General features: G+C 43.9%; 1 protein-coding gene across 3 annotated transcripts in view; it reads right to left on the bottom strand.

Annotated features, from left to right (window-relative positions):
* The window catches only part of ITGA9 (integrin subunit alpha 9), a 354014-nt gene that overhangs the window by 136232 nt on the left and 193925 nt on the right, over positions 1–23857 (bottom strand). For all 3 annotated transcript variants that reach the window (XM_049099727.1, XM_025461318.2, XM_025461319.3), the window contains exon 18: positions 6621–6771. In XM_049099727.1, coding sequence (XP_048955684.1) covers positions 6621–6771 — 151 coding nt within the window. The remainder of the gene's footprint in view (positions 1–6620; positions 6772–23857) is intronic.

Below are 23857 nucleotides of genomic sequence, written 5' to 3'. Positions count from 1 at the left end.
TCTAAAGCTAGAACCTTGGCAAAATTTCATGAAGCTAACACAACTTCTGGAAGCCTAGAAAATGAGGTGCTCAGGTTGCAAATGCTTCCAACCCTGTGGGTATCTCCAGCAGGTGCTGGTGAGCCTCACATAGCTGTGTTGCACCTTTCAGGGTGCTCCACCCCACTTACAGTTGCCAGCAGCTAGGTCTCTGTACCACATGGGTGCATTTTTCCAGAACCGGGTCGATTGCTCTGGCCATGCACATTACAGAAAAGGGAGTCCTGGGGAAGGCGCACTCCTAGAAAGCTTCAACCATTGATACCCTGGGAGGAGGTGTAAATCTCCCAGCTCTCTCTACTCTGTGGTTTGTGTTTTGCATGTCTCCCAGGGTTGTTCTGGGATGAAGTCCCAGTGCCCACTGTGGCAGCTGGTTTAACAACACCCTCTTCATTAGCTGCTTCCACTGGTCTATTGCTGCTCTACCTCCCTCCCAGTGCTCTAGCACCTGCCAAATGAACTGCCCTCAATTCCTTGCTTCAAGGTCAGTGTCTGGGAGATCCAAACCAAGAATGCACTCACACTGTGGAGAAGAGACTAGGTCAGGGGCCTGCCCTTGTTCTTTCTTGTCCAGCATGGCCTCCTCTGTAACTGAGCTGTCAAGCTCCTGAGTCCCCTTTGCACATAAAGGTCGCCTGGGAGCTCTCTTCCACTAGCCTAAAGCTTACAACTGCCCATGTCCCTGTCTGTTTCCACACAGGTCAATACGATGAAGACATACACTTGAACCCAGCCCCTTCTTTGAGCTTATCTGTCTCAGTCACAGGAGGCATTCCTGAGTGCAGGAGTCCTAACTGACAAGCAGCTTCAGCCTAAGACAGCAGGCATCTGCATTCCTAAAATGTCCTAAGGTCACCCTGCCACTAGGAACATTGCTGGTCCTTTGACCCACATGGGCAGTCTCTTTCCATCTTGCTGGTTCGCTCCAGTCCCTCTTCCTCTGCCCTCTCACCAGGCTCCAGCCAGCTCTCTCCTTCATCAAATAAACTCACCCACCCCCCAACTTTGCAGTGACAGCAGCAGCCAATATCAACTCTCCAGAGGCCCATCCGTCTTTCTCTAAGCACTTAGCTGGGGACTTTGGGTACCTTGAGACTAGCTGTCACAGTCATCACTTCCAGCAGGGCAACGTTTTAGTGCTGTGGTCAGTAGCTGGCCTCTTGTGCTCTGCTTGCTGACATGCCTTGCACCCCATTAGGCCATGAGTTCTTTGGGAGCAGGGATCAGATCCTACTCATCTTTGGGTCCCCTGGCACTTAGCATGTACTTAAAAACTGCTGTCTGAACAAATGCATTCCTATTCCACGGAGGCAAGAGGAGCCAAAGCCTCTATGCCAAATGGCATCACGGTGAAGAAATTAAAACTCAGCTTTCTTTTGACTCTGGGGCCACGTGGTAGTATAGCTCCAGCAGGCACCATTCACATGGTCTGTGGAGTGGTGCTCTGGGAGTGTCACAGAATCTAATGTGAACACGACTGTGGGATTGTGTGATACAGATGGGCTCCAAATGCATTTCTTCCATTCTTTCTTAGTCTCCCTTTCCACTGTGCCCCTACCTCACCCTTAAGAGATCCTGCACACTGCTCCACAGGTGGCCACTGTATTACCACTGGATGCTGTGCCCCAGCCAGCCCACCAGCCAGCCAGCTGGTGGCCACCAACACTTTAAGTCCCATTTTATAGAGTGTTTTCAAGTTAGCTTGATGGAGGTTAGAGAAAAGTCAGCAGATGGTTATCCATGTGCATCCCACATTTTTTATAAGCCGCCTTCCCTTTCAGGAAAGAATCAGCATAAATCTATGAAAGCAGCTTTGCATTAGAGAGCACAGAAGAGTTCATCTTCAGGGAGATGTTTTGTTCAGTCCCAGAAATAAATACATCACGAACTGTGTGATGACACAGAAGACTGGAGACCTCATAGGTCTAGGGCTGAGTCTCCTGGTGGCTACAGACACAGGGATAGCTCCCACCCTCCTACCCACATCACCTGTGCAGCCAGGTGAGACACCTGAGCTGAGATCTGAGGGCAGAGCAGTTGATGAAAGAACATGGGGGTGGAGGGGATTCCAGGCTTGATTATAATTGGATCTGAGTGCACATGTGGGGGATGGTGAGCAATGAGGCCAGGGGAAGAGGGAGGGCAGGAAATGCGGGCTCAGAATGGCCTCTTAGGGAACAGCTGAGGAGTCCAAACTCCATTCTGAAGAATGTCAGACAGGAAGAGAGACGAGATTAAGTTTCTTCTCAAATTTTTATGGTATAACTGACATTATAGGCTTATTTTTTAAATTAAGTTTTTCAGTTATGTATTTACTGTGGCAATACTTTTTCTTTTACATTTGCTTACTATTTTAAATGCTTGCAAGATTTGTTTTTGCTTATGTCTACTTTTATTTGGCCTTAACTTTATTTTACAATTGCAATTTTGCATACTTTATCTGTAAGTATCCTATTTCTCAGGAATAGTTTTATGCTTATTAAAGCTTTAACAGTTACTGAAGCAGATGCTGCCTTGCTCATATGCTCTAGAACCAGCCAGAGGATTGGTCACTTGAAGCCAATGCCCTCCAAGCCAAAGGTCTTCCAATTTCTCACTGCTGGAGTTATTTGCTCACTCTAGGGAGCATGGCCCATTGCCAGAGAAGGCTGAAAGTGTCAGGGAGTTAATGCCCTTGGAGTGATTCTCTGTAGATGAGTGGTAAGAGTTGGTATAGAAATCCTCTAACAGCTTCCTTACCCCTGGGGGTGTTTCTGAGGGGTGTTCCAGGATCTTTGGGGATCCTCAGTGAGATAGAACCCGGGTTCCCAAGGCTTGTGTTCCTATCTTTCATCCCTTCCCTGTCTAAACTCACCACTACAACAAAGTGCCTCCTGAGATCACCCCCAAATAAACTACCTATACCTACATATCATTGTGCTGGGGTCTGTTTTTGGGGAAACTCAAACTAGGAAAGTTAACAGACTTCATGAATTCTCGTATATTCAAGGATGTCTTTATTTTGTCTCCACAATGGAGGGCAAGTTGGCTGGGTATAGAATTCTCAATTCATAAGAGAACCTATTCTGATTTTAAAAATACTGTTATAGAAAAGAAGCCTATGGAACACTGGTTTCTTTGTTTTCTGTTAGGTATAAGTAGTATCACTTTCATAGTTATCAAATTAAAAATCTCATGCAACTGTGTGTTGACATTAAAGTGCTCTAATATTTTTGTCTGATGTTTGCAGAGTTCACTCAAAAGAATGGAGATCCTTCCTTGCTGTCTACTCATGTCTTCTATTCCAACTATTATGGAGCTACTTCTCTTTGCTGATTGGTTTCTACCTTCCACATCTATAGTCCTCAATGTCATCCTTCTTTATTGCTTTGTTCTTTTTCTTTGAATTCTCAGAGACCATCTCAAATATGCCCTGTACAACAATGCATCAATTTGCCATACTGCTAATTCTGCTTTTTCCTGATTATAACATATCTTTAATTCTGCCATCGCTTTCTTGGTTTCATTTTATTTCCTTCTCTGTCTACAATCTTTATATTTTTGTTTGCCTCTCAGTTCATTCCTTTTTCATCCCAATTTATTGTTCTACTATCTGATCTTTTGCTGTCTCATTTTTTTCTTAATTTAGTCAAGAACAGAAGTGGATGCTCTATAGAATTTACTTTTGTTTTCTACTAATAATCCTTCAAAAAGGTATGTTTTCCTTCTACATCCTGAGTTGCACTTTTGTTAGTTTATGTGTTAGAATCTTTTTGTAGGGTCCACTTTGGTTCTGTTAGGTCTGTGCAGGGTGACTGGGCTCTCCTGGTTCCCCTTTACCACCCACCTGGGAGCTGTGAGAATCTTGCTCTGGACTGAGTAATACCATTTACACCTCCGTTTGGAGTTGTGGTTGTGATCACAGGGGATGAATTTTTTGTTTCTTTACCTTCTCTTGCCACATTGAGGGTCATCTCGCCTGTTTTTCTAGTTGGGTCTGCCCTTGTGGCAGCTACATGATGTCTCTGTGCCCTACAACATTTCTCACACTGTTTCCCACATCCTGAAGAGCCCCTGATGTCAACTTCTACCAAATTGAAACTGAGGCTCCCTATGCCAAAGGTTATTGGGATTCAATGGAAAAGAGATTAGAATGATTAGCTGTAGTAGCTAATGACACATCTGTGGTCTTCTTGGGTACACTGTCCTTAACTGACTAGAGTCCCTCAGCCAGAATGCTTGGGGGGCTACTTACTACCCCTTAAGGTGTGCTCAATGATACAGGGGTCAATATGATGCTCTCCTGTCATTTTAAGAGGAGACACTTCTGCTGAGTGATTTATGCTCTTGGGAATCCCTCCACCTCTTTCCATCCTATCAATCAGACCAAGGCTACATTTTATGACAGCACACTCTTAGCCCTTTCCCTGCCTCATCCTACTTCTTTCACTTCTCTCCCACAGCATTCCTCCACTATAGCAGATCCATGTAGTAGGAGAGAATGGGAAATGCATGTAAAGCTCCTGATGTAGTTATATATCTATATATAACTATATATAGTAGGTGGTCAACAAACACTATGTTACATCTCCCAAATAGTTACAAGACTGAAAATATAATGTTCATAGCAATCTCTGTGAAAGACATTCATTACAGTATTTTTAGAGAAGGTTTATTTATTTATTTAAGAGAAAGAATGAGAGAGGAGAGAGAGAAAGCAAGCATGAGCAGGCAGAGGGGTAGAAGGAGAGGGAGACAAACAGACTCCTTGCTGAGCAAGGAGCCTGATATTGGGCTCGATCCCAGGACCCTGAGATTATGACCTGAGCTGAAACCAAAAGTCGGATGCTTAGCCAACCAACTGAGCCACCGAGGCGTCATCATTCATCAGTATTAAAGAGAATAAAACTGGAGTAAAATATCTACATAATAGGAATTTGAGTGTAATACATAGTATACTTTATGATAGAATATTATGCAGCCTCCAAGCTAAAAAAGAAAACTATGATGAAGGGAAATAACATAAGATATAAGAAGCTACACCTTTGTTTGTGAGATATTACTACCAAATCCTATATACCAACTGAGCGGGACTAGCTCAGAAACTTCTAGCAGACAACAGAGAGAACAAAGCCTAGTCACAGAGAGGACTGTGTCTACAGTTAAAAATACGCAAAGTACTCAGGGAAAACACGGCTATCCCTAATTCTGAGACCAAAGAGAAATTTCTCCTGTAGGTCCTAAGTGAGAGGAATCTGCAAAGTAATATGTCACCAACCATATCCTTTCAGTCATCACAGCGATGAGTTTTATAGATCTGTCCTTGAGTGAGCCCCTCTCCTGCCACCCCCTACAGAAAGATGGCATAGCAGCACAGGAAATTCTGAAAAAGAGATTCTATATGGAGTCAGAGATACTAGAACATTGCAGATACTTGGTTCTCTCTTGACTGGGCTTAAACCAGGACAATTTTTAGGGTGTAGAAGACAGATGGGAATTATGCTTTTCTCACGGTCCTTCTTGATTGCTTTTGTGCCCTCCCCAACCCTGGTGCTCCTAAAAGCTATTAAGCAGCAGAGAGTTTGAGATGACGTCTTGTAAAGTTCTTGGAGTGTGCCACCAATACAGATCGCTCTACAGAGTGTCAGTTGCCCCCCAAACAGGGCAAGGTTGGTATAATCCTATCAAAACTGTTGAGCTTGCCAGGATCTGTGTCTGAACAGAAGTTTGCCCATTGGCTTGAATGTGTGCTCATCTGTGGGCAGGGGGAAGCTTTCCTCAGAAAGTGATTTTGATTCCATTTAACACAGACATCAAGGCACTGCAGTTCCATGTTGTAAACACTTTGGAAAGCTCCAAGAATTGCCTTCAAAACTGCTGTCAAGAGTTAGAGCAACCACTGGGGAGGGTGAGATCTGTCTGAACCCACTCATTCCTGTTGCCTGCTGGAAACTCATTCTTTTTTCTTCCCATAGGTGGTTTGTTGAGTTGGATTATGGGAAAGGAGAAAATACCACCTCCTTTTTCCTTTCTGAGTCATTCTACTTAAACTTCAATTTATTCATATACATGAATTCATGCTGAAAAGCTCATTCAGTTAATGAAAATAATTTAATTTCCTCAATTCACTCAAATATATCATAAATAAACATGCCAAAGCACAGGCTGACATATGTGACCCCCCTAATGGAAAACATGAAGTGCACTAGTGCTGATAACAAGCATAATAAGCAGTGATCTGTCCTCATTTCTTATCTTGTTTTTACAACTACTGACATAAAACTGAAATTCTCTAGAACACTCTAGTGTTTGGAGAAGGGGTTAGACAAAAAACAGTAGGGAAAGGGTTCCATAAGAGAGGAAGCATGGGAGACAATGTTAGATATGGATATTGCTGTAGTACTCTGTAGGTATTTATGGTTTCTTCTTGGGCTGTACCAACACACCTTCTAAGTCCCAGGAGAAAAAATTCTCATGGTTCCAAATGATATCCCACATAATGAAACAGTCTTTTCAGAATCACTACACATTGCAAGCTATGATGAAAGTCAGAAAATGCACCAGATGGAACAAAGACTCTCTTTCAGGGGTGCCTTCCTTACCTTCTGCCACATGTTGATGAAGAAGAGCTCCCGGGAAACATTGAAGGACACATTGGCATCATAGGCATCATCCCCAAGGTTTGAGATGGAGATGTTCAGGGAAATATTCTTCACAGCCCCCAAAGCTAGATATGGGGTTTTTCCATCAACACTGTAATGAAAAATAAACAGCAATGAATTCCCTGAAGCTTTCACTAACATGAGATATCAGAGGGTAGCTGGGGGTTGGGAGAAAAAACTCTCCTGGGGTCAGAGCTACAAGTTCCAGGAACCCTATTAACCAGTCATACATTCTTGGGCAAACAGTTAGCTCCCATGGGCCTCAGTTTCCTCATCTAATAGCCTAACTCGATATGTTCTTCTGGAGCTCACATCAATCTCAGAAAATTATAAGACATTTAATACCCTAGACATGTAATTTGGCCATGTAATCATTTAAATGTTTTTTAGTACCTACTACAGCCACTCACTGCTACTCTGTTTGCTAGAAGAGAGAACAGTGAATAAAACAGAGTTCTTGCCTTCTTATGGCTTCAGGGAGACAGAAAACACATACACCAAGCAGCAAACATATAGGTCAGATTGTGCTAAAAGCTACAGACAAAACTCACAAAGGGTAAGAGGGGTGGAGAATGATGGATTTGGAGGGAGAGTGGGTTACAATTTTAAATAGGGTAGTTGGGGATGCCTCACTGATGAGGTGACCTCTGAGTAGAAACCTGAAGGAAGAAAAGGAGCAAGTTACATAGACACCTGGGAACTAGCAAAGGGGAAGTCATGCCTGGCTTGTTTAAGGACTGGCAAGGACACCAGAGTGGCTAAGAGCAGTGAGCAAGGGGGAGTGTGGGAACAAATGGGCATGGGAGGCAAAGGAAGTAGGGGAAGACAGACCATATGGGGCACTGTGAGGCCATCACAAGGACTTGGTTTGATTCTGAAATGAAACTCCTGCAGGGCTCTACACAGAGTGGTGAGATTTGACTCCCACATCTGAGGGTTCACGTTGGCTGTGATGCAAATGGTCTGTGGAGTGCATGGTCATGGGGGAAGCAGGGAGCCTGTTTAGGAAGCTCTCAGAATAATCCAGAAGGCAACTCAGACCACAGTCATCAAAGCCAAAGTAGTGAGAAGAAGTTATGTTCTGGATGTATTTCCAAAGTTATGCCAACAGATTTTGCTGATGGATTGATTGGATGAAGGGTATTAGGGAAAAAGAGTTACAGATGGCTGCAAGGATTTAGGCTCAGCAATTGGAAGGGAAGAGTGGTCATTCATTGAGATGGGAAAGACCACAGATGTAGAAAGTTCAACAGAAAAAAAATTCAAATGCTTATTGGATATTTAAGAAGAGGTGTTGGACAGCTGGATGCATAAACCTTGAAGGAGGGCTGGAGATACACATTTGGGATGGAATGGATATAATTGCTAGGGAATGAGTATAGATAGAGAAGAGGTCTCATACTTAGGAGCTGCAGGTGAGGAAGAGAAGAGAAAGCATGACAAGGGGGGTAGGAGGTAAACCAAGAGAGATGGTACCTAAATGGCCACAGAAGCAATGTTTCAAGGAAGGAATACTCAATTTTGCCAAATGTGGCAGATAGGCCAAAATAACATGAAGAATTAGGACTGGCCACTGGAATTAGCCATCTGGAGGTCACTGATGATCTCAATAAGAGCTGTGTAAGTGGAGTGACAGAGATGAAAGCTTGGAATTGGCTTAAGAAAAAAAGGAGTAGAATAAATGGAAACAGTAAGTGCATTCAACTATTTGGAGGAGTTTTTCCGTAAAGGGGAACAGAGAAATAGGATGGGAGCTGAGGATGGGGAGTGGGCTCAAAGCAATTTTTTAAAAGATGGCAATTATCATATTTGCACAAGTATGGGAAGGATGTTCCACAGAGAGAACAATTAATGACATGACAAGGAATAATTGCAGGATGGCCTGGTAAACAAATGGAAGGGCTGGCCTCAGCTAGTACAAGGTCAGAAATTAGAGCCAATGGCACCAACGTGTTAGTAAATGGGTGTTAGAAACAAAGTAGAGGTTCCTTTGTGATTGCTTCTATTTTTCACTGAAACAGAAGGAGAGTCAAAGACTGGGAAGGGAGAGAAGGAGTAGGGAATGTTTGAGGGGTGAAGAGATGAAGGGAGATGGCATCTCAGTAAAGCAAGGGAATGAGCAGGCCATTAATGGGATGAGAAGGGGGTGAGGACGATGATGAAGATGCACATGAGATGGGTGACTGTTAATGTGACATGAGCTGTGGACAAAATAAAACCACATTGGTAGCCAATCTTTGGCCAACCAGTTAGTGGATGATGTGATTAAGCTTATGAGGGCTTGTGTAATGGACAATTGGTATTTTTGGCTGCTCAGCATCCTGACACCTTCCCGTTAGGGAGGAACCCCAAGATAGATGGGAGCGGCACATCAGAAGAGAGGAGGTTGACCCTGCCTCTTCCCTTCTCTTGATAGCTGAAGTTTGGACACCTGATTATGCAGTCATGTGATCTCAGGGTAGTCAGTGGCCTCAGAATGGTGAGCAGATGCTCCCAACCAGGGCCATGAATTTTGAGGGTTGCACAAAGATACCCGGGCCCTCTGAGGTCATCTGAGGGGAGCTACAGAGAGGTATTGAGAGCCCAGAGGTGGCATCCTGAGCTAAGCCTGGTCTCCCCTGTTTCCCGTTCACATTGGTTCTCCAAGCTTCCTGCCTAGGCTCTGAACCAGCCCATATCCTAGCACTAAATTCCTTTTCTGCTTAAATTAACCAGCACGTGTTTATTGTTGTTTGCAACCACTAATACAATGAATAGAGCATGAAAGAGAAGAGAAAGATCTCAAGTCTCAGTAGGCTGTAATACTTTGAAACACAGATTGTTGCAGGGGGAACAATCCTCATAACCCATCCGTGAAGAGAAGACCTCACTTTCCTGCAAGCCCTGGCTCATCAGCAAGAATAACATGTGCAACGAGAGATCTGATGGCCTTGCTTTTTGGAAGCAAGAGCTCTAAGGATCCAAACAAGATGTGAAAAATTAACTCAGAGAAAAGTTTCAGATTCCTGAATGGTCTCCAATAAATTAAGACCCTGACCTCAAGCTATTGTGGCAGTTATGTATTATTGTTGGCTATTTTAATTTTAAACAATTGATGGGTTATTTCTGTCCTCCTGTTTGCTTTTATAAGATTACAGGAGTAATCCTTGGGCCTTGAGGAGTTATGAGGGAGTGCTATGCTTGCTTTCTCTTGAGAAGGAATCACGTAAGCACTCGAAAGCAGCCCAGTCACATCAGAAAGTACCCATAGTTTCCAAAAGGAACATAGATGATACAGGAAAGCATAGGACCGTGGGGGTAGGGAGCTGCCTCCTCATTCCAGTTTTGTCATTTGTGATCAGCCTCTTTTCCTCACATGTAAATGGCAAGAGAACAGGCCAGGCATGTCTAAGCTTCTCCAGCACCCTGAGCCTGGGCCTCTGTCACTTCATCAGGCAGCAAGGACGTTCCTAGGCTTTCAGAGTCAAGTGATGCTAACATGGCTCCATGATGAAGGGAAGGCAGGCGCCTTCCAGGGTGGAATGTGAACTCAGACTTTTTTTAAAAAGGGGTGCTTCAGAGCTGTTTTTGCTCATTCTCTACAGTTGAAGTCCTATGTACGAAATGGTCTGTCTCTGCTTCCAAAGCTATTCTTAGAAATGAAATGAAATGTAATTTGCCTGATACTGGGTGCTTTGAAACATGTCATCTTTCTGAAACTTTACAACACCGTGAACCGTTCCTGATGTTAGTCCCATTTTTAGAGGCGAGGAGATGGAGAAATAGAGATAAGGTGGTTGGCCAGGATGCTGTACTGGGCTTAGGAAGCAGCACCTCCTCTGCCTTCAAAGCCCTGCCCCCTCCATCATAGGCCCCTTCAGATCTCCCTCTTGGGGCAATAAATCTCCCTATTATGAGCCCCTCCAGTGCTCACTTTGGCAGTACACATACTAAAATATGAGCCCCTCCAGCCCCATGTGCTCCGTCAATCCTTCATAGCATTTACCAGGGTTGGGACGACATATTTATTTCTGTGGTTATCTAATTAAGAAACATCTCTTCCCTATTAAAATCAAAGCCCCAGGGGGCAACGATGCCAGTCTGGTTTTGCTCAATGAACAGACTTGTGTCAGGCACATAGTAGGTGTTCAGTGAACCCTTATGGAATGGTTGAATAAACATGCCCAACATCCCCACAACAGTTCATCAGCTCAACCTTTGTACTTTACAGCTGAAGAAGATGAGCCCACCTCCCACCCCCAAAGGGGAACCCACTTTCGTCAAGGTCACTTAGCCATGGAGGGGCTGAGCTGGAGCTAGTGACCAACTTCCTGCCCAACTTCCTTTGGCATGAAGGCCATCTTATGTAAGCTCCATCTCAGTTGGGAGGAGTTTTGGCAAGAAATATCTTTTAATGACATCTGAAAAGAACAGAACTCCACAAAGACCAACCTCTCTTTCAGGACTGAAAGAGTAAGACAATCTGGAACAGAGGGTTTGCACCAAACATCCCACAGGTGCTTACTTATTAAAGAACTACCTTTCTTTTTTTTTTTTTTTTAAACATTTTTTTTTTAAATTTATTTATTTACGATAGTCACACTCAGAGAGAGAGAGAGAGAGGCAGAGACACAGGCAGAGAGAGAAGCAGGCTCCATGCACCGGGAGCCTGACGTGGGATTCGATCCCGGGTCTCCAGGATCGCGCCCTGGGCCAAAGGCAGGCGCCAAACCGCTGCGCCACCCAGGGATCCCTAAAGAACTACCTTTCTAATTTTCTGGAAATTTTATTCCCTAAGAAATTTTCCCATTAATTCTAATTTGCTTATTTAGCCTCTTAAATGGGTCTTAATACTTTGTACACCACTCACTGGTGTATTTTTAAATGAAAAGTGTTACTAATAGTCAACATATGATACAAATTGTGCAGTTTCTATAAAGCATATCTGACAGCAAGTATATAGCCTGCTGGAAATACACTGCTCATTTGTTATGAAAAATAACAAATATAACTGCCCTAATACATCTTATAGCAGCTGTTTTTGAATATGTTGGGCTTATATTTAAGTTTAGCACTGATCTGATGTTACTGCTGTCAAGTTGGTAGCTGTGTGGTGCCCATGGCTCACTGCAGAACCTGTTCCCTGACTTCACTCATCACCGTACATTCAGAGTGCACAACACTCAAAATTCCTCACCAGGTAGATGTGATACATTTTTGTACCAACCACCATATGCTGAACAACTGAGGCCACTTAAAGTAAATTCTTTCCCCTCTACAGTCATGCAAGCAATTTTATGCAGATATTTTTTTGAGAAGGTGCTACGGGAAGAAACTAAAGTAGCTCAATGGTGTTTAATAATTAATGATGCATTGGATCATTTTAGATTTTCCCTAAGTCCTAAAGATAAAAGCTGTAACCTTATTTAAATAATTTGTGGTTATGAGCCCCTTCCATAAAATGTAATGCTTTTATTTTCTTTTACTGCTAGCTTCAATCCAGCCTGAGTAAAGAATGCTAATACAGGAGTTAATCAAGTGCATTTTAGTCAACTGTATTTGAGTTTTAAAAACTTGTTATACCATTATTTTCTTTAAGATTTTATTTATTTATTTGACAGAGAGCAAGAGAGCACAAGCAGGGGGAGGGGCTGAGGGAGAGGGATAAGCAGGTTCTCTGCTGAGCAGGGAGCCAGACATGGGGCTCCATCCCAGGACCCTGGGATCATGACCTAAGCTGAATGCAGACACTTGACCAACTGTGCCACCCAGGCACCTCTTGTGATACCATTATTATTATTGGTGATATACTTGCCAACCACAACTATATTTGATCATGAGAACCAGGATAATAGTATAGGGCAGCCAAATCCATTCATTCTTTTTCTTTTCTCCTTCCTTTTTCTATCCCTGCCCATTCTTCCTCCCTTCCTTATAGTTATTTATCCATCCATTACTTTTTAAAACTACCTTCTCAACTTAAGTGCCAGGGATACAAGTCCCAGGCCCCTAGGAGTTCATAGTCTAATGTATTTACAAAAGACAAAAGTTGATGTCAACGTGTGTGAAGTGCTGACCCAGAGGTATGAAGAAACAGCCCTAGGAAGTCCCTTAAACTATGAGAGCACAAAGAAGGGATTTTCTTCAGGGACAGTGGGGGTGAGGTGTGGGGGAGTGGTGGGGAGTATTTGGCAAGGTATTACTGAGGAGGTGAACTATGAGTCCTACAATAGCATGACAGCCCTGTCAATAAAATTAAGACAGAAACAGACAGACACACACACATATATACACACACACACAGAGGCAATCCTCAGTTTTCATGGAAATCATGGAAATCATATTAAAAAGGACACTGTGAAGCAGATCATATTCTCCCCAAGGAGAGACGTCAAAATTGGGGGCAGCATTCCTAAGTAAGGATCCAGCATCCAAAAAATCGCAGATATCCTTAACAATGTGTCATAAAAGCAAGGACATAAATTATAGCCACTGCAATTTAAAAGCACAGACAATGCTTCCTATTCTTAAAAAATGGGCAAACATCATAAAATCAGAAATGGTATTGGACAGCTGGATGGGGGCTGACTTGAGTCATCGTTTTGCAGTTAAAGGCCAGAGAGCGAATCATGTCCCTTCGGCCGTCCAGCAGACAGTGGCGAAGCCAGGAGGCCCTTCCAACTCCCGTGGGACGTCTGGTGTTCCTCCCTCTATTCCCAATGCTCTCAAAGTACAGAAACATGCAATTAAACAGACTCAAATTCACAGAAACCTTATTTGGCTCTAATTAGATGAGAAGTGAAATGGTTTTTCCCCTTCTAGCATTTAGAGAGTATTCAAAGTATCAGGAGGTGTCACCTCTTTACAAAAGCTATGTAAAGTACTATTTTCCCCTTGACAGTTATTTATTTATTTATTTATTTATCTATTTATTTATTTATTTATTTATCTATCTATCTATTTATTTATTTATTTATTTTTACTTACTTATTTTTTTCCCTTGACAGTTTTCCTTGAAATTGGTGGAGGTGTTTGGGATGTTATCTTGAGTCACCCATGCAGGCAATGTTGCAAGTAATAAGTGAAAACGAATACTTTCACCAAAGTAAAAGTAATGACAAAATGAGGCTGACTCTACTCTGTCCCCCGGGGTCTTATCACTGGAGCCTCTGCTTCTATCTGCCAGATCTCCATCTTTTGCTGGAGGACTTTTCTCTGAAGGCCAGCAGAGTGCCAAAGAATAAAGTAGCCCTGGGGTAGCCCTGAACCAATGACTGATGGTGGCTGCTGTGTAATCACCTCAGCAACCTTGCCTACTGGCTGTGATAGCTCTGAAGTACGTGTTCTAGCCTGGGTTGCCCCACGTGCTAGGCACTAGTCACATGTGGCTTCTGAGTATTTAAGATGTGACAGCTCTGAATTCAGTATAAAATACATATCTGATTTCTTAGACCTTACACAATAAAAAAAGGATGTGAAAACCTCCATCATTTTCATAGCAATTACACATTTAGATGATTTTTTAAATTTGTTAAATAGCATTTGTTTCATTCGTTTTACTTTAATTCTTCAATGTAGCTACCGGAAAACTTTTAATTGAATATGGGGCTTGTGTTATGTCTCTCTACTGGCCAGGACTCTCCTAGACTTTCAGTAAATTCTTTTTTTTTTTTTTTTTTTTTTAAGATCTTATTTATTTATTCCTGAGAGACACACAGAGAGAGGCAGAGACACAGACAGAGGGAGAAGCAGGCCCCCTGCAGGGAGCCCGATGTGGAACTGATCCCTGAGACCAGGGCCTGAGCCAAAGACACATGCTTAATCATTGAACCACCCAGGTGCTCTTTCAGTAAATTCTATGTATTTTAATTTTAACAATGTGGTTGACTTATGATTCATCTTCAGTGGTAAATATTTGCTTACGTTACTTGCAAAGTAGAGGTCTAGGGAAAAGAAAGTACGTTTGGGTAAAAAAAAAATTTTTTTTAAATAAAAATAGGGATCCCTGGGTGGTGCAGCGGTTTGGCGCCTGCCTTTGGCCCAGGGCGTGATCCTGGAGACCCGAGATAGAGTCCCACGTCGGGCTCCCAGTGCATGGAGCCTGCTTCTCCCTCTGCCTGTGTCTCTGCCTCTCTCTCTCTCTCTCTCTCTCTCTCTCTGTGACTATCATAAATAAATAAATTTTTAAAAATTTAAAAAAATAAAAATAAAAATAAATAAAAATAAAATAAAATCGATAATACTTAGCTCCTAAAACCCACTTGCTTTTCAAATACCTTAATAAACATTATGAAATGTCAGAAAAGGCATTTCACATGTGCTCCCTCCTTCCCTACAGAGTAATTTTGAATTTCATCAAAATCAGAGGCCCAAAGTTGTACACTGTGCAGATAAGCCTCACTGGTTACATGTGATGTGGTGGGAGAAAATGAAGCCAGCCACGTGGACCTCGGCAATCAGGAAGGTCTTATTAGTCTGGCTCTGTCAGAGACAGACCCTGAGGTAGGTTTGAGAACAAATAAACAATTTATCCATGAGGGGGCCCCAGAAAACACCAATGGATGAGAGGTGGCATGAGGGATGGGAGGGATAGTCAGGGGGTTTCATGAGGGGAGCTGTACTGGTCATCCGTGCCTGGCAATTGCTCATCAAGGTAGATATGCCAATTTTCTAGAAATTGTTAACTATTTTGAATATTGCCCCTGCCCTAAACTAGTGTACATTAAGGTAAAACAAACAGGACACTGCCCTTGCTAAATCTGAGGGGTATGAGCATGTGTGTGTGTGTGTGTGTGGTGTGTGTGTGTGTGTATGTATGTTTTTTTCTGAGCTACCTTAGTGCAACCTACTTTGGAGAAAATGACCAGGAACCAACTCGAGAAGGTCTAGATGACAACAAACACAAATTTCTGAGGGCACCTCTGCAGGGCATGCGCTCTGTGAGGGACTTCCCTCAGCTTTCCGGCCTGGGGAGCCAGCTGTCAATACTTTCCAGGCCCAATGGTGTTCAGACTATTTTGTGCCAGAATGTCATTATGGTGTTAACGCCTCAGCCTCTGTTTACCTCTAGGGGTTGAGAGCTCTGACAGTCAAGCCTACTGCTGCTTGCAGGCTTATTCCAAAGCCCCCTGGATTCGTTACTGAAGTGTATGCATTTGAAGAGCCAGACTGGAGGCCTCTCCTCTGTGACACAGGTAGCCCTTCTATATAGAGAATGAGAGGTCTAGACCAAACAGTATAAAAACCCATTCTCAAAACCCCAACATTTCAATGTCTCCAAAGACTAAAGCGGCCAACCTCAGCCTTTATAGGTAAGATGCCAGGATGAGTGCCCTCGCCAAATTCTGTACACACTGAGCCTTGTGCACCATGTGTTCAGATTCTTAATCCCTTTCAGCTTGTATAAGCCAGAGAAGCTATCCTTTTCCCAAGATGGTCATTCTCACGTGACAGAACCCTGGACAAGGAAACCATGAAGTACAGCGAGGGACTACAAACAAGTAAGTTCTCGTAGAATGTTCTCACATCAGCTCTGAGATTTCTCTTTCCTACAGGGATGGGCAGTTGACTTGCTGGCTTATTTTAGTTAGTGACTGCCTATTTCATTTCTTCGGATTCCTGTAGAGCTCATTGATAATTTATCTAGAATCTAAATACCAGTTCTCACTGCTGTAAAAAATCACAAAAGTTTCCTTATTTGTAAGATTCTAGCTACTGTGGCAGATATTCAGGAGCACCAAAAAAAAAAAAAAAAAAAATCACTAAGAAATTTCCAAAAAGTATATTGTGCTAACAAGGTAAAATTCTAAATATATTTAAGAAATCATATCTAGTCTTGTTTTATATTTTGATATACTCTAGGAAGAGAGGACTTGTATTTATCCTAAACTGGCCCCACGCGAACCCAGGCCTCCAACCTCCTGTGGTTTACAGCCTCAGCCCCGAACCACCTACTCCAACCCATCCGATGTTCCTCATGCCAACCTGCTCAAGATCCTCTCATTTCACAGCCTATAATACATATTGCTTTAAAACTCAGTACAGGGATCCCTGGGTGGCGCAGTGGTTTGGCGTCTGCCTTTGGCCCAGGGCACAATCCTGGAGACCCGGGATCGAATCCCACGTCGGGCTCCCGGTGCATGGAGCCTGCTTCTCCCTCTGCCTGTGTCTCTGCCTCTCTCTCTCTCTCTCTCTCTCTCTCTGTGTGACTATCATAAATAAATTAAAAAAAATTTAAAACTCAGTACCACATCTGGGAGCAGCCTGCTTCTCAGTTGTCAGTGCCTCACCTCTGCCACCACTCAGCCTCTCCTCTGGGTGTCCTGTCTTTGGGCTCCAGGGACACACACCACAGTCATCTGTCTGGGCTTCAGCTGAACCCCTTGGCTGATGTGCTTACATGACTTGTCCCAGACCCCTACCAGCATCTATCTGGACATGTGTCTACTTTCAGATACACTTCAAAAAATCTAAACAGCAAAGACTGTCGACTTCAATTTCTTCTTTCGTTTTAAAATCTGTACCTTTAAGTAGTTTTAATGTTCGTACTGTTTATATTCTTGAATGCTGCATCAACCAGTAACACTATCATCAAACAGAACACACTATACGTATGTATGGATGTAGGTCTTAAACTTCTCCAAAAGTGGGTTATCATGCCATATAGTTTGAGACGTGATTCACATCTCACCATGCTTTATAAACCTCTTCTAATCATGCAAAACAGATCCATATGGTTATTAACTCCAGATAGAGATCATAAGGCACCTCTGTAAGGCACGTCAATTAAAGTTTACAGCAGGTCACCGGAATGATTCCTGGGACTAAGTTTCTGGTTTGAAAATCACTTCTATGAAGCCAGAAATACCCCTATCTCCCTCAAATGTACCCACCTGGGCCAGTTTTAAGCTCATAAAGTGAGAGAAAAACATTTACTAAGGTGATCTGAGCCAAAATAGTGGTTTCCCTAGCAACATTCAGATAATTAACATGAATATGTGGTATTTAAAAAAAAAAGTGCCTATATCCTGACTGTGCTAGCATCAATTTGGTCCTAGATCTGGCTCATTTAGCAACTCATGTAGTGGTAGAATCAGTATTTGCTTCAATAGTCATCCTTTTCCTAACAAGGCAAACGTGAGAAGCCAGAGGGTCTGCCCTCCCCCTGCCCCATCTGTTTAACTGTGAAAAGAACTGCTGGTTCTCAGCTAACAGAGGAATTCAAATCCTCATCAGCCTCTACTTTAGTAGTTTCTGGAATCACTAAATCTTAGGACATCTGGAACAAATCAGGTCCACTCACTGTAACAACTGGATTAAAGACAAAGAATACTTAGGGTGCGGGGGAGGGCACAAAGGAATTCCCAAAATCTGTGGGCTGCTCAGAGGTCTGATGTCATAAGACAGCATGGTGTGCAGCAATGTGTGACCGACCCAGCAATGGCATGGTGCCACCTTATACCACACATAAGCTGCTTCTTAAACCTGGCCACCACGTACTCAACATGCAAGAAGCTGATCTGCATTTCATGGAAACTGGCAGTCCAGGTAACTCAAGAGAACCCAAGTCGGCAGGGCCACTGGGGTCTTTTGACAAGTAAGTGTGTCGTGGCCATAATTTTTCCCTGCTTCAAGCTCAAGAAGCAAATGGGTTACAGACAATAAAACGTGTTGAAATTATAAGCCTCCCTGGGTTTGGAACCGTTTTTCCTGTGAGGTGAGGAGCCATGGGAGCAAGGAGAAAATAGCCCTGCCTGCCTGGGTCCTTTGGAGCTCCTCGAAGGTAGAAACAAGAATACACACAGCAGACACAGAGCATCCAACAACCACCGGCGTGCCCATTTGGCCACAAAGTGGCTACCACATTCACCCCCCAGCCCAATTTCTCTGCTTTTGGCCCAAAGCACTAGTTTTCTTGAGCTCATCAAAGCTCTGATGCACAGTTACCTGTCTCTTTAAAAAACCAAGAACAAAGAATGAACGTGTACTTTATGATCAGTATATTACAGACCCTAGGAGCCAGAGAGTCAGGGAAACACTTCCTGCGGTGGTTTCAAAGTTTGGTCTTACATTAAAAAAAAGAAAACTATAACATGACAACAGCTTTATAATGAGATCCCAGTTCTGCATATTATAATAAAAATTTTCTGTCTACTTCAGTGAACAAAGCAAAACATTTGCTTCTTCAGCCTGTATCCTTCCCATAATCAGGAAAAAATTCTCAACAGGGGTTTTTAGCCTGTTTTTATGCCACCAGATACTCCTGGTAGCCTACTGAAATGAATGGCCCCCTTATCAAAATAAGGTTTGAAAATGCGTAAAATGGAAAATCAGACTACAAAAAAAACCCAATCATACAAAATTATCATGATAATTACTCTTAAAAATGTGTGGTATAGTAATATGTGCTCTTTCTTTTATGACATTAAGTAATAAGATTTGGCAGTGGGTCTAGTAACTACCATTGACTTTGAAGCAAGTATGAATGTAAACGATATTCTGAAACATCTGCAACACTGTAACCTGATAGGCAACATCAGTGATTTCTGTGTGTGACAGTCACAGGTCCTGCCTATATTCTTATGTGTCATTGTCTACATTTATAATCGAATAAGATGCTACATTTCAGTTTGTAGTTAATGAAAATGAAGACTGTCTTACTATTCAAGTTCACAGACTCCATGAACTCGATGCCCAGATCACTAAGGGGCTATGGATCCAGGGTGGAACATCTGTCCTGTGGGAAATGGAGGGAGACGGGCTGGTTTAATGACAGGAAGGAGAGGCTGAGCTAGGGGAGAGAGGAAAGACGAAAATGTCATTTCTGGAAGGTGTATAATAAAGTGTTTGCAACTGCTCTGGATTTCCTTCACCTTGATTCCCATGCCCCTGGACTGACAATGAGCCTTCTTTAAAACTGATGGACCTGGGGAGGCTAGCCAAAGAGGTGCATATGAGAACCTTCTCCTTCTTGGCGTAGAAGGTTAATCTGTTTGAGTTCTTCCACACCAGGAAAAAGAAACAAAAGCAAAAATTTTAAAATTCATTTTTCATTTTTTTCTTGAAGAAACAACTGTCAGGTGAAACAATGGTATTTACCTCTTGTTCAAATTTCATTTTCGCAGAAAATATTCTATAAAGGAGCCCAGTGCTCCTGGTGAGGAAGCCTGATTACTCCACCTGAGTATCCACATACTAAGGACTCTGGCTGCTTTTGGTTCCCCACCAGTCAGGAGCTTTCCAGTAAAAGCCATCTCTCATGGGGGCACCCCCTCTCTCCTTTTATCCCTTGTGTCTGCAGAGCCCTCTTTAAAAACAAAGTCCCAGGGACGAAGCCACCAGAAGTAATCCTAAAGACACAAGAGCTTGGGAGTGCCTGGGTGGCTCAGTTGGCTGAGTTTCTGACTCTTGGTTTCAGCTCAGGTCACTGTCTCAGGATCGTGAGATCAAGCCCAGTATCAGGCTCTGTGCTCACTACGGAGTTTACTTGAGATTCTCTCTCTCCCTCTGCCCCTCCTCCTGTTCACGTGTTTGCTTTCTCTTGAATGGATGAGTGAATGAATGAATGACACAAAATCCCACTCACCACCTGAAAGGACCTCTTACACATCACTCCACAGGCCTGGTTTTAAAAATCCAAAGACCTCTCTAATTCCAAGAGGGCAGATAAAAAGTCCATTGGCAACTATTTCCCCCCACTGATACCTAATAAATACATTGGATTTAGTTTCCTCTCAAAACTCACATTCCTAAAAAAGAATCAGACTGCCTGGCCAGGAGATCCAAGAAGGAACAAATAGGATGTGAAGTATAGCCTCTCAGGTTGCCTTCCCTGGAAGCAGTCTCTGATTGGGATTCAGGTGGTTTAGAAAGGGATGTCATGAGGAGCAAGGAGCCATGGAAGGCGGATGGGGCAGGCAAGGAGCTGAGCAAGACTGTGGCCTTGGATGGAGTCGCCTGATTCACATAGAGCACAAACTGCAGCACAGAATTACCTACACTTGAGAAAAGGGGACTAGTTTCTGTGTCTCCCAAATGAGCCAGCCAGTCATTGGCCAAGAGTTGCCCCAGGGTGGGTGTAACCTCCCAGGCAATGTGACTCCCAGAAGGCAAGGGCCATTCTCCGGGCAAGAGGAGGGGCAGCCGTGGGCCCTGAGTAGCCAACACTTAATGACAGCTGGGAGCTGGCATCTGCAAAGTAAAAAGGATCTGGGTGTGGTACCAAAAGCATCCACCCAGCCTCATCGTGTTTGGGTCAAGATCACCTGGCATGGAGTCAGAAAAGCAGGATCATAAAATCTAGAAGTTCTTTACATAATACCTCCCTTCTCATGGCAATTGCGATGAACCGTGACTTATGAGCAGTCCACCTTATACCCAAGTCTGTCACCTTTGGCCCTGCAGGTGGGGGTCAGTGACCACTGGGGACAAAGCAAAAGGATCATCCCTTCTCAACCACAGCTACTTGGGTTTTTCATTGGTGGAGAGCACAAGGGTCAATTTCTGATTTCCTGGAGGTCCCATCAGGTGGCTCAGAACAAACTGGGAAAAGATGCTCACAACAGGGCGTGGGCAAGACAGCAAGAAAAGTATGTGTGGGGAAAGACTTACTTCAGAAAACAAAACAACTGCCTGGCCTTGGAATTTAGCTTTTCTTACAGAAATAAAAGTCTGCTTCAGGATGGGTGAGGCTAGTAACAGTGGCAAGTGACCCCGCCGCAGAATAGACTGCCAAAAATCTTAGCAAAGAAGTAGCCCGTCTGTTCTGCACTTGAGAAGTGAGGGATCTAGTTGCTACCTTCTCTTCATAGCTCCTTTTCTTGGTTTAAATGTCCAGGGAGAAGGAAAGTAACAGCCGTATCATTTGGACCTTGCTGGAAAGATGCTTACACATAAAACCTCCAATGGTTGGCTGTATTTGGAAGCCAAGGAAAATATTACCAAATAAAATTTTATTAGGTACACCCTTGAGGTAGACCGAGACTTCCCAGGTCGCTTAGGAGGGAGGTGGCCTACAGGCAAGTGCTGTCCCAGTGGCTTCTGTGGTTGCCACGGTTACTCCGCAGCCCTGCCTTCAACATTCCTTTAGGGATTCCCCAAACTCTCACCATCCAGATGGAAAATCCGTGTGTCTGCTGAGCAGGGGGAGGATTGTCCCTGAAATCCAGTACTTGTTGGGATAGATTTCTGCTGTTCCTATGTGTGGGTGGGGGAGGGGGCAGAGGAAGCTGAAAAAATGAAGTGACCTCCCCTCCATGTTTTCAATCTGTCCAACAAGGAAACATGGTCAATTCCGCAGGTGGTGGCCCACTCTCCTCAACCTCACACCTGAGGCTGGTAGGCTATTTAGGAAGCTACCAATCAGATCTGCCCTGAGATAGGCAGAAAGTTCCTAAAGTCATCTCCACTGGTTAGCGGCACAGTAGAGTGGGTGTCAGAGACAGACCAGGTTCCCCAAGCTGCCATGGCTAAAGACACAGGCCATGGGTCTAATGGCTAGGACATTGGACTCGGACTCAGGAACCTACCAGCAGGTGTTTTTCCTGCCACTGCCATTTAACTTTCTTTTTGACTTCAGAAAAGGGACTCCAATTCCTGCCTATCAGCTTCCCATTCTGCACCTGAAATGCTATGGCTCCCAGTATGTACATGCCAATCACCAACCGTGAAGGACCTGTGAGCTGGACTTCTTTCTACCCAACCTGAGTTACTCTGAAGGACAACAGAGAGGGCATCTCAGAGCCATACAGTCACCCTCTGTGCTCATCCCCAGACCGGGCTGGAGCCAGGGCTCCAAAAAAACACAGCTGCTTAGCCCTGCTCCACTCAGGTCCCTCCCAGGACGATGGAGGAGCCAGAAGTCTTACCCTCTTTGCCCAGGGTGTGCTGTGAACACGTCTCTTGCCTATCTTTCCCACTGCCCTCAGGAAAATGAGAACAAAGCTCCTAGTCCTGTACTAGGCTCATGGGTTTGCTCTAAAACCAAATGCTCTTCATATTTGCTAGAGAAGGGACAAAGGATTAAGATACAAACAAATGCAATAGGAAATAACGTTTTTTTAAAAAAGATTTTATTCATTTAATTCATGAGAGAGAGAGAGACAGAGAGGCAGAAACACAGGCAGAGGGAGAAGCAGGCTCCACGCAAGGAGCCTGATGCAGGACTCGATCCTGGGACTCAGGATCACGCCCTGGGCCGAAGGCAGGCGCCAAACCACTGAGCCACCCAGGGATCCCCAGGAAATAATGTTACCATAGTAATGGAGAATGTTGGGTATTTGGCAAACCATGGAAAGATAGTATTCTCAGGAAGCTAAAGGGAAGAAATCTTAGGGTCAAAAGGTTCTAACACACCTGTTAGAAATTCCGGAATAAATTCATCAATTGAGATTCTTTGAGAAAGTGGGTGTAGCAGACATAATCCATGCCCTTGCCCCCCTCCTTGGATGGTGCCAAATGCTCTTGCCGACCTCCAGCTGCCAGTGTTTGCATCTTTGTATCCAAGGGTCTCTTTCTAGAACCAGACAAAGCTGTCACAGGCTGGGGGTGCCAGGGATTAACTGTCCCTACCCTCCCAACTCTGGAGCAGCCCTCAACCCATGACCGAGAGTCAAACACTCCAGCCCCTCTGCCCCTCTGATGGAGTAATTGTGAAAAGAATGTTTTCCACCATGCCTTAGGGTTTTCTTGCAGGGTATAGCTGCAGCCACTGTGGTAGGCTGGCATGATGAACTGACTACTGGCCTCTCTCCACGTGCATCCTTTGTCATGTGACATCACATCCCCTCCCATCAGGAAGTAGAGTTTACTTCCCCACCCCTTGAATCCTGTTGGCCCTGTTGGCTTTGCTCTGGCCAACAGAATGGGACAATGAAACTAACCCTTACAAGTCTTTGTGCATTGCTGTTCTGGATTTTGGATCCCTGCCACACCATAAGTGTGGACCAGCTGGCCAGAGTATGAGAGACCACGTGGAGGCCAGTGGAGGAACCCCAGCCACCAAAAACCAATCATCACAAACAGAGGCAACTGGCCAATGAACTTGACTGCAGATCCATGAGGGAGTCCAGGAGACCAGAAGATCCAAACGGCTGAACCCACCCTAAACAGCTGACCCACAGAATCAAGAGATAAATAAATAGGGTTTTTCCAAGGCATGAATTTTTGGGGTGACTTATTACACAGCAATAAGTAACTAA

The sequence above is a fragment of the Canis lupus genome, chromosome 23 (assembly GCF_003254725.2).
Source record: "Canis lupus dingo isolate Sandy chromosome 23, ASM325472v2, whole genome shotgun sequence".
Classification (NCBI taxonomy): Eukaryota; Metazoa; Chordata; class Mammalia; order Carnivora; family Canidae; genus Canis; species Canis lupus.
The sequence above is the reverse complement of the archived record's forward strand: the minus strand, read 5'-3'. Positions and strand labels throughout refer to the sequence as shown.